Here is a 13,199-nt window from a genome sequence, read left to right on the forward strand (position 1 = left end):
CAGCATACTATTGCAACATTTGCAGGTAACTTGCACCTGTAACTGTAGCTTTCTGAAAGAAAAATGGCCCAATTACGGAATCTCGTGTCAAACCACACCACACATTCAACTTGAGGCTGTCGCGTTAATGTTCAACAACTGCATGGGGATTCTGCTCACCCCATATTCTACAGTTATGCCTATGCACTTTTCCGGAAATGTGGAAGGTAGCCTCATCTGAAAATGTTACGCGTGTCAGGAATTCATTGTCATCATCAATGCGTGATAGCACTTCACTAGCATAATCAAACCTAGCGGGTTTATCACTGCACTTTAGTGTCTGAACAAGCTGTAACTTGTAGGCTCTAAGCCTTAACCTTTTATGTACGATATCATGCACAGTAGAACGTGGAATTTGAAGTTGAGAACTAGCACGTCTCACAGATTTACGCGGACTTCTATGGAAAGCTTCCTGAACTGCAACCACTTTACCCTCGCTCACACGCTTCCGACCACTACCTTTCTTCCTCAACAAAGACCCTGTTTCCAGCAATTGTTTATGCCATTTAAGAATGTAATGACGTTCTGGTGCTTCCTGTCCATATTGTTGCCGTAATCTTCTTACAGGAGACTTCAATTCTGCAAACCAAAAGCAGCACTCAACTTTCTGACGAACAGAAACGGCGCCATTGTACAGACTACTCACGAACAAAGCCGCGCATGCGTTTAATTATGTTACGATTTTTTCCCTTCTGGTGGTAAAAAAATTCCTTTCTTCCCACTTCCAAATAAACTTTATTTGTCATTTCTATCTTTAACGATTGTTGAGTTATTTAAATTCTTTATTGGTATATTTTTTCTCGGACACACTATATAGTTAAAAATGTCGACAAACTGCATCCGAATAACGTAACAGACTAGTGGCGTATTTTGAATGGGAGGAATGGAAGTTGAGATCACCTAAATGTCTTCGAATTGAGTAATTTGTGGTAGTAATCACTTGACTTAAAATTTCTAATTTGCCACGTACTGTCCTTACGTAATGAATGAGGCACATCTGCAAACAATTGTATCTGAACAACATTTAAAAAAATACAATTAATGAGCACTCAAGTGAAATGGCAAGAAAAAATAAACCGTCCTTGCGCCCCCAGTTTTGGCACCAAACATATCTGCCACTGCCTCTGTAAACAACAACACAAAATGAATAAGATCCACTTACCAAACATTAGCAATCAAAGCTAATGCAGTTCTCTTGATCGTCTTGGGATATTGTATCTGAAGAATTAGGTCCAGGGTTAGGACGATATAATGATGTCTTTGACTCATACTTATTCATTTTTCCTGTTGGTTTATATAGTTCACTAGCTGATTGCCCGGCGTTGCCCGGGAATTTATTTATCCCAATCTTCTATTAGGCAGGAAAATAATGAATCCTAATTATAGTGTAAAATTAATTTGGAGTTGAACGACATTGGGGGTGTCACTATGCATCTCAGCGGCCCCGAAAACTATGGATTCCACACTAATATCGGTCGTTTTACATGTCATCACCTTCCCACCCACACCCCTAGGGGTGCCAGGGGAGTCTTAGCCCCACAGTATTTCTTTCCATATTGCAAGTGATACGTGTACATAGTTTGGTTGAAATCCCTCCAGGCGTTCGAGAGTTATGCTGAAACAAAAATGCATACAGACATACATCCATTTATATATATTAAGGTAGAAGAAGAAGACAGATGCGGGCCTCCCCGATATGTAGAGGTAACATCGTCACCTTGTAATCGAGGGGTCCGAGTTTCGATACCCGGTGGAGGCACATGGCACATTGGTTCGAACTGTAAGCCCGGTCCCGATTAGCCTTTCTGTGTATAAATTGAACTTAAAACAACAAATCAGAGTTCACGCATGTACAGCCACTGAGTAACAAGCATACACCAATTAATGGTAGATGTAGAAAAGAGATTCCTGTTCTTCAATTTTATCAGATTTGTTTCGTTGAAAACGCGTTGACAGTCAACATTTGAATGTAGGGGAGATAAAGCAGTAAGTGCAAATTTTGACAAGCCGAACATTTAGCGTACGGACCAAGGTCTTGACCGTACGCTCCTACATGGCATGAAATTCCCGTACAAGTACGTTAATGGCCGTACTGTTGGCAACACTGCGCTTTCACCACTCGGTTTCCTTCCTCCGTCTCTACCGCTATGCGCGGCCCTGCTCCACAGTTAGCTGGGACAGGGTGTAATTCGAGCGTCAGACCAACCTCTCTCCGGGACAGTTTTGTGTCATCCCTGACCTTTCGAGCAAATACTGTCAGTTGTATCACGTGGATTACAAGGACTAACTCGGGCCTCGCCTTGTAATCAAGACGTTCAATACCCGGTGGAGACACATAGTGGTTCGGATCCCACTTTAAAAACTGTAGGTCCAGCCCCGATTAGCGTTACTGTGCTTAAAGTGGACTTAAAACAGCAAATCAAATCAGAAATCAAAACAAGGACTAACTCTATAAGGAGATCTTTCATTCTCTTAAACGTGGTTGTGCTCCGACGTGGCAACTTCTGCCACCCGCCTAATTTCATGGCCGTGCGTATAGTTCTTGTATTGCTAAGAAAGGCTTAATCTCTTGTACGCTTGTCTTTAAACAATGCTATCTTTTACAGGTAAAGAGATGGTGGACTACATCGCCGACTACCTACAGAACATCAGGCAGCGAAGGGTGTATCCTGCTGTAAAGCCAGGCTACCTTAGACAGCTGATACCGGATTCAGCCCCCGTGGACCCCGAACCTTGGGAAGACATATTTGTTGACGTCGAGAGAGTCATAATGCCAGGGGTAAGTGCAAAGATAAATATTACCAGAATATTACCCCTACGAACGTTTCTTTAAAAGTAGGCTACACTTATTCATGGAAAAAGTGACCATATTGGTTTTAAAAGGGTACCCCAGCTAGAACTACTTCTTAAAAGCAGCGCCAGTGTTGCAAACTGTGCTGTTCTTACATTTCCAACGAGTTGCAGTGAGAAGAAACTCCGTTATGGAATCACTAAATCACCCAAAAAATATTATTATTATTATTTTTATTATTATTATTATTATTATTTTCATATTTTCGCAGACAAGTCAGGTAAGGCGACAATACACAAAGCGACAAGTATTTTTCAAGATGTAAGTTGTAGAACTTTCAGCCTGTTTTTCAACAACTCCTAAAAACAGCAAATCTACTCAAGGCTCTACAAGGAAATAATATGTTGGTAGACAGTGCCTTCTTTGTTTCCCTTGAGGATTCGTCACCGCAAACGACCATCATCGTTTACAAATTTCTTAGCTGTACAGCCAAGCAAAAACTCACTCATGGCAAATGCAAAACTGAAACAATATTAAGTAAAATGAGCTCATATTCAAGGAAAAGGAGTGTTGCTTGGTTTGGTGGAAGAGAACTCCTAGCGCTTCGAGTTGTCTGTTCACGACTCACCACACGGCGTCGAAATCGGATCAAAAGCTAATGTCCACTCATGTGGACAAAGGAAACGGAATTCTCTTTCGACTTTACGCATTACAGATAGAGAGAATCGTTGAAGCTTGTGAAATGGAGACGTGCAGGGAATAGTTTAGGAAAGATGGACATTAGAAGCAAAGGAAAAGATGAAGAATTCGTCGACAACAGACTTTTTTTTTTTTTTTGCAAGACTTTATGTCCACTCTTTAACTTCCATCTGAAGTGTACAAGAGTGGACATCAAGTCCAGTGTTGCCAGCACGATCTGAAAAACCGTAAGTCGTACCTGAAATATAGTCCGCGTTATTGCGGCGACCAATAGCACAAGAGCACGGCAAGACTTCCAGAGCATATTGGTCTCATTGGCTGTTTCGAGCGCCTGCTGTTACGCGTAGGAAAGACAATCCCGCAAGTAATCAATCACATCACCTACTTCCCCCGGTAATTCAGCAGCCTGGGTGAAAGTTTTCAAGCCTGAAAATACAATAAGCTCTGGCAATCAATGATCTGATGGATAAATTAGCATTTAGAACCTTCTACATATCTAATAATAATAATAATAACAATAACTCGTGGCGCAGCAGCCCTTGAGGTCCAGGACCTACCTACCGACTGCCAGCCTCACTCCCACGTGCCTCAGCAGAGGTGGATGATCGTCCAGCCAGTTACGGGGTGATGTGTAGTCAGCACGACGAACTCCCAGTCGTCGTCGTAGATTTCCATGACTGGGTTACGCTATGAGCTTCCAAATATCCTCACGATGGTGGGTGACCACCGGTCCCATACACGGGTTGACATCTCAGGAGAAAAGTTTTTACGTTTCCCCCAGGAGGCTCAAACCAGGACGAGTCCCGTTAGCATCGAGCCCAAAGACTTAACCACAAAGTGATCTTCTATATGCTATCCAGTTTTCGGACAATTGTTTTAACACAGATATGTTCAACACGTAGGCGTGGAATACACGGTTTGTCAATATGATAAAGAGAACATTGTAAACGGGAAATTACACTAGCTAAGGTAACCAGTCAGCGCATTCATAGATTATGAGGAAAAAGGTATATTTCCTGTGATGGCGTCCATAACACGAGGGGGCAAAATTCAGGAAGACTGCGGAAATGCTGCCGATGAAGAAGAACACTGTCTTTGATTCGAACAAATGTTCTCTGGTTTTCAGCCAGGTTAAGTCGGTGTTAGCGTCTAACGTTTCGAGTGCATACATACACCTCTACTCAAAGAAACAAGCCAATAAAAGATTTCGAGAAGAACAAGCAAATTTATGGATTGATTTCCTTCATTTTACAAAGTATGGAGTGGAAACACCCACATTCTCCACCAACGAAGAAGTTCAAGGTGCAAACATCAGCCAAGAAAGTGATTGCCTCAATTTTCTGAGACTGCAAGGGTGTCCTTTTTGTGGGCTATCTACAAAGAGACCAAACCATCACTGGCACATACTACAGTGACCTAATCAAGAAATTACGTGATTCCATCAAGAAAAAGAGCGTGGGATGTTGACTCGCGGTGTGTTCCTTCACCAGGACAATGCACCTGTCCACACCTAACGCATTGCGAGGGCCGCTATCACAGATGCATTGCTCGAATTGTTGCCCCATCCATCCTATTCCCCAGATTTGGTCCCCAGTGATTTACATTTGTTCAAACATTTGAAGAATGTCATTCATGGGCCAAAAATTTATAATGATTCTGAGGTGATAAGGACTGTGGACTCATGGTTGGAGGACCAGCCGGAAGAATTTTTTTGCAAGTTATCCAGGCATTGGAGCACCGATGGGTAAAGTACATTGGAGTTGCAGGGGAGTATGTTGAAAAATAATAAAGAAATTGAAACCCTATAGCTGCTCTTTCTATGTTAGGGTCAGAGCAACCTCATCGCCCCTCGTATCTATTGTAATTGTAGTTGTATTGTAATTTTGTAATTGCTATTCATTATTATTAATATTATAATTACGTACGCCTTCTGTCATTGGAGGATATACCTCTGTTGAAGGTCATAATAAATAAAAATAATAAATAAGTAAGCAAATACGCTCCACTATCAACCCAATGTCAAGAAAATCCTCTGTGGACTTTAGTTGTGTCGTCGTTATGTACAGTAAGGTTGTTCGCTTTATATCCAACTCACCTTAAGAGATACAGCGTCGCCAACACCGATCATGTTCTATTGGACCCCCAGGATTGTGGACTATAGCCCGGCATCGCAGTTTCCATTGCAGCAAGCTCCGGCGCAGGACAGGCATGGGAGTTCTGTCCCACACATCCCTGCAAGCATTCCATAGACCATCCAAGGTGCGCGGGCGGCGATGTTGAAGACGTCGTTTCAACAGTCCAAATGCCAAAAATCCATTGGACTGTCATCTGGGCTTTTCACAGGAATGTCTTCAAACGGAATGACACGAATTCCTAATTCCTCTGCCATTTCCTGATAAAAACGTAGTGATGTTCTGGCGGTACGACTCGAAGCCTTGTCCATATGGATCATCACCTGGTTCGCGTCCATTCCATACAATTGTGGGATGTCTCTCCGATAGATAGGTGTCAGAATGGAGTCTTGGAAGTATCTGGCATTCACCTTCACGTTTTTGTCCACCTTGCGTATCATCAACTTACCCTCATATCCGAATCCCGTCACAACCATAAAGCCACGAGGGAAACGTTCCCTGCACTGACGAACAAAGTTGCTGCGCCCCTTGCCGTCAATGTCACGGTATGTGATCGCCCGAATGTGACCACCAGCAGTGAGATGGACATATGATTCATCCATTGTGACAACTTTCTTCCATTTGGAACCCGCCAGGTACTTTTCATACAGTTTCCTGCAGTTCGTCTTACGTTCGGCAATGTGACGTGGTAGGAGGTGGTGTACACGGCCTTTCGCACACACTTCAACCTGAGGTGCTTACGAATTGTTTTGTTCACAGTTGACGGTGCGAGGTGAAATCTGTGGGCCATATCACGTTGAGTTGGGGGGATTTTCTTGGCACACCAATCGACGGATCCCCCTTAGCACTACGGGTGACACTTTGCTTGCAGCCCTTCTCCTGGTGGTTTTCGTGGGTGAATGTTTCACAAGCAGAGCCTGTTGTGTGTAACGGGCCACAATAGCTTTCGCAGTAGTCACCCCGAGTGTTAACCCATTCTCCCGACACTGTTTCACAATGCGTACGTATGCAAACTTAGCCTGGAAAAGGGTCATTACGTAAGCCTCCCAATACCGGTTGATTTCACTGATAAACAATGAAATACTCCTTTAAATAAAACTAAGTGATCTTTATGTATTCAGATATGCTGATAACGAATATCACATCCGTTTTCCTGTATCACCTAAATTTTTTGCAGAACACCCACATTTTATAGTTTTATGCTTTCAGGTCTCCGCACCCTGCTCCGCACCCAGCTTAACGTTTGGTTCCTAGCAAATGGATAAGAACCTTTTGGCGACCTTGTGTGTTTATGACTGGCAATTAATATTTCGTGGAGGAAACATCTGGCAGTAGAGTAATTTCCTGTTTCTCTGTTAAAATTTGTTCTTTTGTGGGTTAGTCGAGTCTAAATTTCCTTTCCGATAACTTCGCGATTAGCCATATTTTATGTTTGTGTATGTTCGTGAAATTGTGAATGTAATATTGTGTATAGTGAAGTGAAGTGTAAGTTGTATTTTAACAAAATGATAAGAGCATTCATAATTGCTTTTTAAAGAAATATATTATAACTCAATTAACGAGTTCGCCATGTCACGTAAATGTGTGAATAACCCGAACTTGTTTTGTTATGTTTGCGGGGAATTTATTCCGAAGTCACAGAGAAATACTATCACTCCTATAGTGAAAAAAACATATGAGTTTTATTTTGGAAGTAAAGCAGACGAGGGAAAAGCTGGGCACCAGGTAAAATTTGTTGTAGTTGTTCGCAAACTTTACGTGGTTGGCTTAATGGCACTCACAAATCAATGCCCTTGGGAAACCCTGTAATATGGACAGAACAGAAAGACCATACTACGGATTGTTACTTCTGTTTAACAAACATAGTGGGATATAGTTCAAAATCAAAACATTCTATATTTTATCCTGATGTTCCTTAAGCCAAGAAACCTATGAGTCATGATTTTATACCAATTCCTAAGCCTCCTAAAGAATGGACAGTGGATGAAACAGAACCAAGCAGTGCTTCTCCAGATGACGAACGTGGACCCTCATATTCAAACACCGATCCAAATTTTCCTGATCCAAATATACCTCACTTTATTTCCCAATCCGAACTAAATGATCTAGTTAGAGACCTAAACCTTTCTAAAGTTCAAGCGGAATTATTAGGTTCTCGTCTCCGAGGGTGGAATTTATTACAAGATGTTGTTAAGGTGTCATATCGGAAACGCCAACAATCACTGACACATTTTTTTTTCTGTTAGGAATGAGTTAACTTACTGCAATGATGTAGAAGGCCTTCTGCAAGAACTTGGAAGGAGTCACAACCCATACAAGTGGAGACTATTTTTAGATTCATCTAAGAATAGTTTAAAAGTAGTATTGTTGCATAATGGGAATATATACCCATCAGTACCCCTTGCCTATTCTTCCACCATGAAGGAAACATATGAAAATATGGATACAATATTAAAAGTGATAAATTATGAAAAATATGGTTGGTAGATATGCGGAGACCTCAAAATGATTGGTATACTGTTAGGCATGCAGTCTGGGTTTACAAAATTTTGTTGCTTTCTTTGCGAATGGGACAGCCGGGCAAAAGATAAACATTACAACATTGTGGATTGGCCCATACGGAAAAACATAATTCCTGGAGAGAAGAATGTTAGGAATCACCCTCTACTTGAGAAAGACAAGATTTCGTTACCACCGTTGCATATAAAGTTAGGGCTGATGAAAAATTTTGTTAAGGTTTTGGATAAAGATGGTGAGGGTTTTGGGTACTTGAAAAAAACATTCCCTAAACTCAGTGATTGTAAGTTAAAAGAAGGCATATTTATTGGGCCGCAAATCCGTGAGATCATTCATGATGACAACTTTGTGGAATTGCTAACAGAAAAAGAGAAATGCGCATGGTTAGCTTTCAGACAAGTATGCTGTAATGTTCTTGGAAATGTGAAAACTGACAACTACAAGGAACTTGTTAAGAACTTGTTGAAGTGTTATCAGCGCATGGAGTGCAATATGTCCTTGAAAATTCACTTTTTACATTCGCATTTGGACTCCCCCCCCTAACTTGGGTGTGGTTAGTGACAAATGCGACGAGAGATTTCACCAGGATATTTCTGTCATGGAGAAACGATATGCAGGAAAATCGGTACATAACATGTTAGCAGACTACTGTTGGAACCTCAAGGAAGAGGTTTCTGGTGGCAGTTACAAACGGCAGAGTTCAAGAAAGAAACTTTGAAAATGTGAATAAAAATGTGTTTTTTTCCCTTTTTTTGCATGAAATTTCTTCATTGGACAGTCAAAATTGGTCCTATATATATATATATTGTAGAGATATGGAGACCATTAAACCGAGAAAACCTCGTCATGTTAAAAGTTACGAACAGCATCCCTTAAATTTTCACCCTCTAAGTGTAGGCTAGCTTTTACCGAAGTAAAAGTCCTCGGTAACTTGGTATCTCAAAAGGGAGTTAAGATTTCAGAGCATATTCTTAAAGCTATTTTGGAATATCCCACCCCTACCACCAAACGCAAGATTCGTAGTTTTCTAGGACTTGTCAATTTCATTCGACGATTTGTGCAAGGTTTTGCAGGACCAACAGAATGTTTATTTGAGCTTCTTAAAAAGAATGTTAAGTTTCAATGGACTAATGAACACCAGAAAAGCTTCGAAACACTGAAAAAAATGATCACTTCCGCCCCTATCCTCCGCCCTTATGACCCTAAGCGCCCCTCATATGTATACATTGATGCGAGTGGAATTGGCATCGGAGGATCGCTGTTACAGCCTGATGAAGAAGGGAATTTACATCCATGTGCCTATTGTTCACGAGCCTTAACAGACACAGAGAAAAGAGCTGACACATTTTCACTTGAAATTGCAGGTGCATATTATGTATTGAAAACTTTCAAATTTTTTCTTATGAATCAACATTTTGTGGTTCTCACGGACAACAAGGCCTTATCCTATCTTCGTTCAACTAAACACCATAGTTCTATTCTAGGAAGAAGAGCCCTTTATTTTCAGAATTTTGATTTCGAAATAAGGCATATCAGCGCTAGTAAAAATGAACTTGCGGATGCACTCTCCCGTGCAAGTTTACCGCTTGACAAGACTAATCATGACAAGAAAGATGATGATGATGATGATCTATTCTTTCATCAAGTATTTCATGCACAAGCAGCAGATTTTGATATTAGTTCAGAACAACGTAAAGACCCCTATTTCAGAGACATTATTGACTTATTAGAAAACAAAGACAAACCTAGTAATCCAAAACTAGAAAAGCTTTCGTATTCTTATGTACTCAAAAATGGAGTCTTATACAGGACTAATAAAATCAAAACTGGTAATAGGGATAGACTTTGTATTCCTCATGCATTAAGAAATCAAGTTTTCGACCTTATTCATGCACACAAAATGAATGGAAGTCACCAAGGTGCACAAAAGACATATAATTTAATGCTTATGCGTTACTTTTTCCCCAATATGAAAAAATTTGTGTACGATAAGGTTCGACATTGCATCCCTTGTCAGATTTCAAAGAAACCACAAGGTTCTAAACCGCATACGCTGCAAACATTTCAACCAGCCCAAATTCCTTTCCAACGAATTCATATTGACGTATGTGGTCCTTTAGTCTCTTCAAAAACGCACAAATACAAATATTTCCTATCAGTAGTCGATAGCTGTACAAGGTATGTAATTACAGCTCCTTTGGCTAATCACGATGCACAAAACATAGCAACAGCCCTAGTTGAGAAAGTCTTTTTAGTTCATGGCATCCCGGAAACGATCTATTTAGATCGTTCAACACCCAATTCAAGTTTACTCTTACGAGAGTTAGCCAATATTACAGGCGTACAACTAAAATATGTAGATACTTGTGCCCATTTCACGAATGGATTAGTTGAAAGTTCATTTAGTTACTTAAAGAAAGTTATGAGAGTTTTTGTATTAGAGAAAAAAGCTTCATGGTGCGACTATTTAGCTAGCGCAGCGTTCAGCCACAACGTTACAATCCATTCTGGATCCCTCCAGAGCCCGTATTTTACTTTGTTTGGCTACAACCCAAGGATCTTAGCTGACGCAGTCCTTCCTTCGAACCCCGACAATGTTTCCCAGACGAACGCACAGAGACTTGAACTCCTGACCTCCATACGTAAGACAGCACATGACAACCTGCATAAGCGTTACGAACAGCAGAAAAAGTACGCAGACAGCACTTCTAGGCAAATACAGTACTCACCAGGACAACATGTATGGATTCTAGATGCCACTCCAACTCCAGGCGTGTCCAAAGCTTTTGCGTCCTCTTATAAGTATAAAGGAACTATTCTTCGCAAAGTTAATGAGAATTCCTACGAAGTAACTTACATCGCCGGCAGGAATAAACAAAAGACTGACACTATTACTATTTCTAGACTTAAAGCCCGCTACGACTAGTGCCATGATAACCCCACTAACATTCATTAACACGCCATTCCGTTGTCACTCGCTTTAGCCTCCTCGCTCCTCGTTGCGTACATTGCACATGCTAGCATCATGATCCAGCATTTTCTCACGCTCATCGACCCCCCCCCCCCCCGTCTTTCCACTTCCCGTCCTCGCACTTCATTTCTGCGTTAGAACGAACTCATTTTTATTTTTAATACAACATGGTCATTTTTATTTTTAACAAGACCAGGATTACAGAATGCTATCTCAATCGTCGGAACATTTATAATACATCTCTTGCCTAATAATTTATTTTTTTATTTTTACAGATATTTTAATGTTATTTTATAATTTGCGTTTAAACGCATAGTAATAGTCAGAACATATCACTTAGCTGATTTGACTAATAAGTACTTAGTGTGTTTATGATTCTAACTAGCAAATATTTTTTTTCCCCATTTGCTGGTACATATACGCTCAAATGAAGAAAAAAGTACACAGAAATAAAGAACGAATGAACTAAGATAGAACAAGATCAATGATTTAAAGAACAAATGAACTGCGTAGAACTTGCTTGAACAATTGGCTTTTTGGCCATAGCAATTTTTATTTACGCTCAGGTGTAACGCAAACTGCTTCTTTGAAAGCTGCAATGCACTAAATATGTTAATAAAGCATATAATAAAATAGGCAAATGTTCCCAATCTCTTCTTTAATTTTATAGTTCAAATATTGATAGCATACAACATGGTATAGCTCACATCCCATGAAATTACAACCTACTCTATTTTTCAATGAACTATTACACAAATATATTACTTACTCTTTCTCACTTCTTTTTCAATTTTTTTTTATTAGCAGCGAATCGAAGGCGCTTAAACCTTTGTCCACAAGACACGTAAAATTCTTGCAATTGTTTTTATAAACGACATTTACACATATTACAGAAGGAAATGTCTCGTAATCACTTAGTTCGTTCTATTATCGCTGAATTCTCCTTTCTTTTCTCATTTCATTCCCGGCTAAGCCGACTATTCAACTTCCCCCCCCCATTCCCCCCCGGCGAACTTTCCTCACAACATGGAATTATTCCACCTACTCCCCCCCCCCCGTTGCCCCGGCGAACTTTTCTTCAGGTAAACCTGTTAATCATAAACAGGCCCCCTTAAAAACTCTACATCATATAAGTAATAACGCCCCTTCGCCGTCATTCAAATTAGATATTACCTCCCCTCCCCCCAAAAATAATTCACCAGTTTTAACTGAAAGTCCCTTTTCAATCGATTTTATAACCCGTCATCATTTATTGTAAATCTGCTCCACTACCTTTTGCTTTTTCCTAATTTTTCCCTTTTTTTTTGCGCTTGTTTCATTTTCTCATCGCCAGGGATGCTACCGGACCCATGACGACCAACGGCTTGTACCATCGAGCGACAGACCTAGGCTCATCGCAGAGACCGACAACGATTTTGTGGAATTCCAGCACCAAAGGACCCGTTCCCGTCTGGACCCCATGGCTGATTTTTCCATCTCCCACGCCGCGACCCAGATGTGGAGCGCTTTACCCAGGACGTTTCTTGCCCCGAAGCGCCATCGCAAATTTGACTTCCCGACTGCCCTCCCATGACGTCACGGCGATCTACATCGCCAAGGCTCCTCCCATTGACTGCATTCTGCTCTTGTTTCCTGACGTCATATGATGCATGTGTTATTTTTCATCGGCTAAAAGTGTTCCGGTGCTCAGCTACTTCCACTACCGTAAGGCACACGCATGTCCATTACAGTGCCAAAGTTTGTGCCCATGGGTGCTACCCATACTGGATTAGAGATACGTCTCTTTCTTTGGTGTTTTTTTTTATTATCGACAGCTGCACAGAACGTCCAACCTATGGCGGCATGCAGTTTACAGAGTTGCCATACGTAACATACCTCAAGGCTCCGCCCAGCATCGTGTATGTTATGCCGAGTGTACTTTGAACTCAGCAAACAGTAAATACAACCGCTTGCGGTTCCCGGCGTTTCTTCACACTGTGCTGACATGTGTTTTTTTTTATTATTATTATTGTGCTGTCATCACTGCACCAAAACTAGTTCAGTGTCACAC

At 41.0% G+C, this 13,199-nt stretch overlaps 1 protein-coding gene across 1 annotated transcript in view; it reads left to right on the forward strand.

The window, feature by feature from the left end:
- The first annotated feature begins 2,650 nt into the window (after positions 1 to 2,650).
- The window catches only part of LOC146003933 (histidine decarboxylase-like), a 128,641-nt gene continuing 118,092 nt past the window's right edge, over positions 2,651 to 13,199 (forward strand). The window contains exon 1 of the mRNA XM_083142439.1: positions 2,651 to 2,818. Within this exon, the coding sequence (XP_082998565.1) occupies positions 2,654 to 2,818 (165 nt within the window). The 5' untranslated portion in view covers positions 2,651 to 2,653. The remainder of the gene's footprint in view (positions 2,819 to 13,199) is intronic.

This window comes from Lepisma saccharinum, chromosome 21, assembly GCF_977018435.1.
Source record: "Lepisma saccharinum chromosome 21, izLepSacc3.1, whole genome shotgun sequence".
NCBI lineage: Eukaryota > Metazoa > Arthropoda > Insecta > Zygentoma > Lepismatidae > Lepisma > Lepisma saccharinum.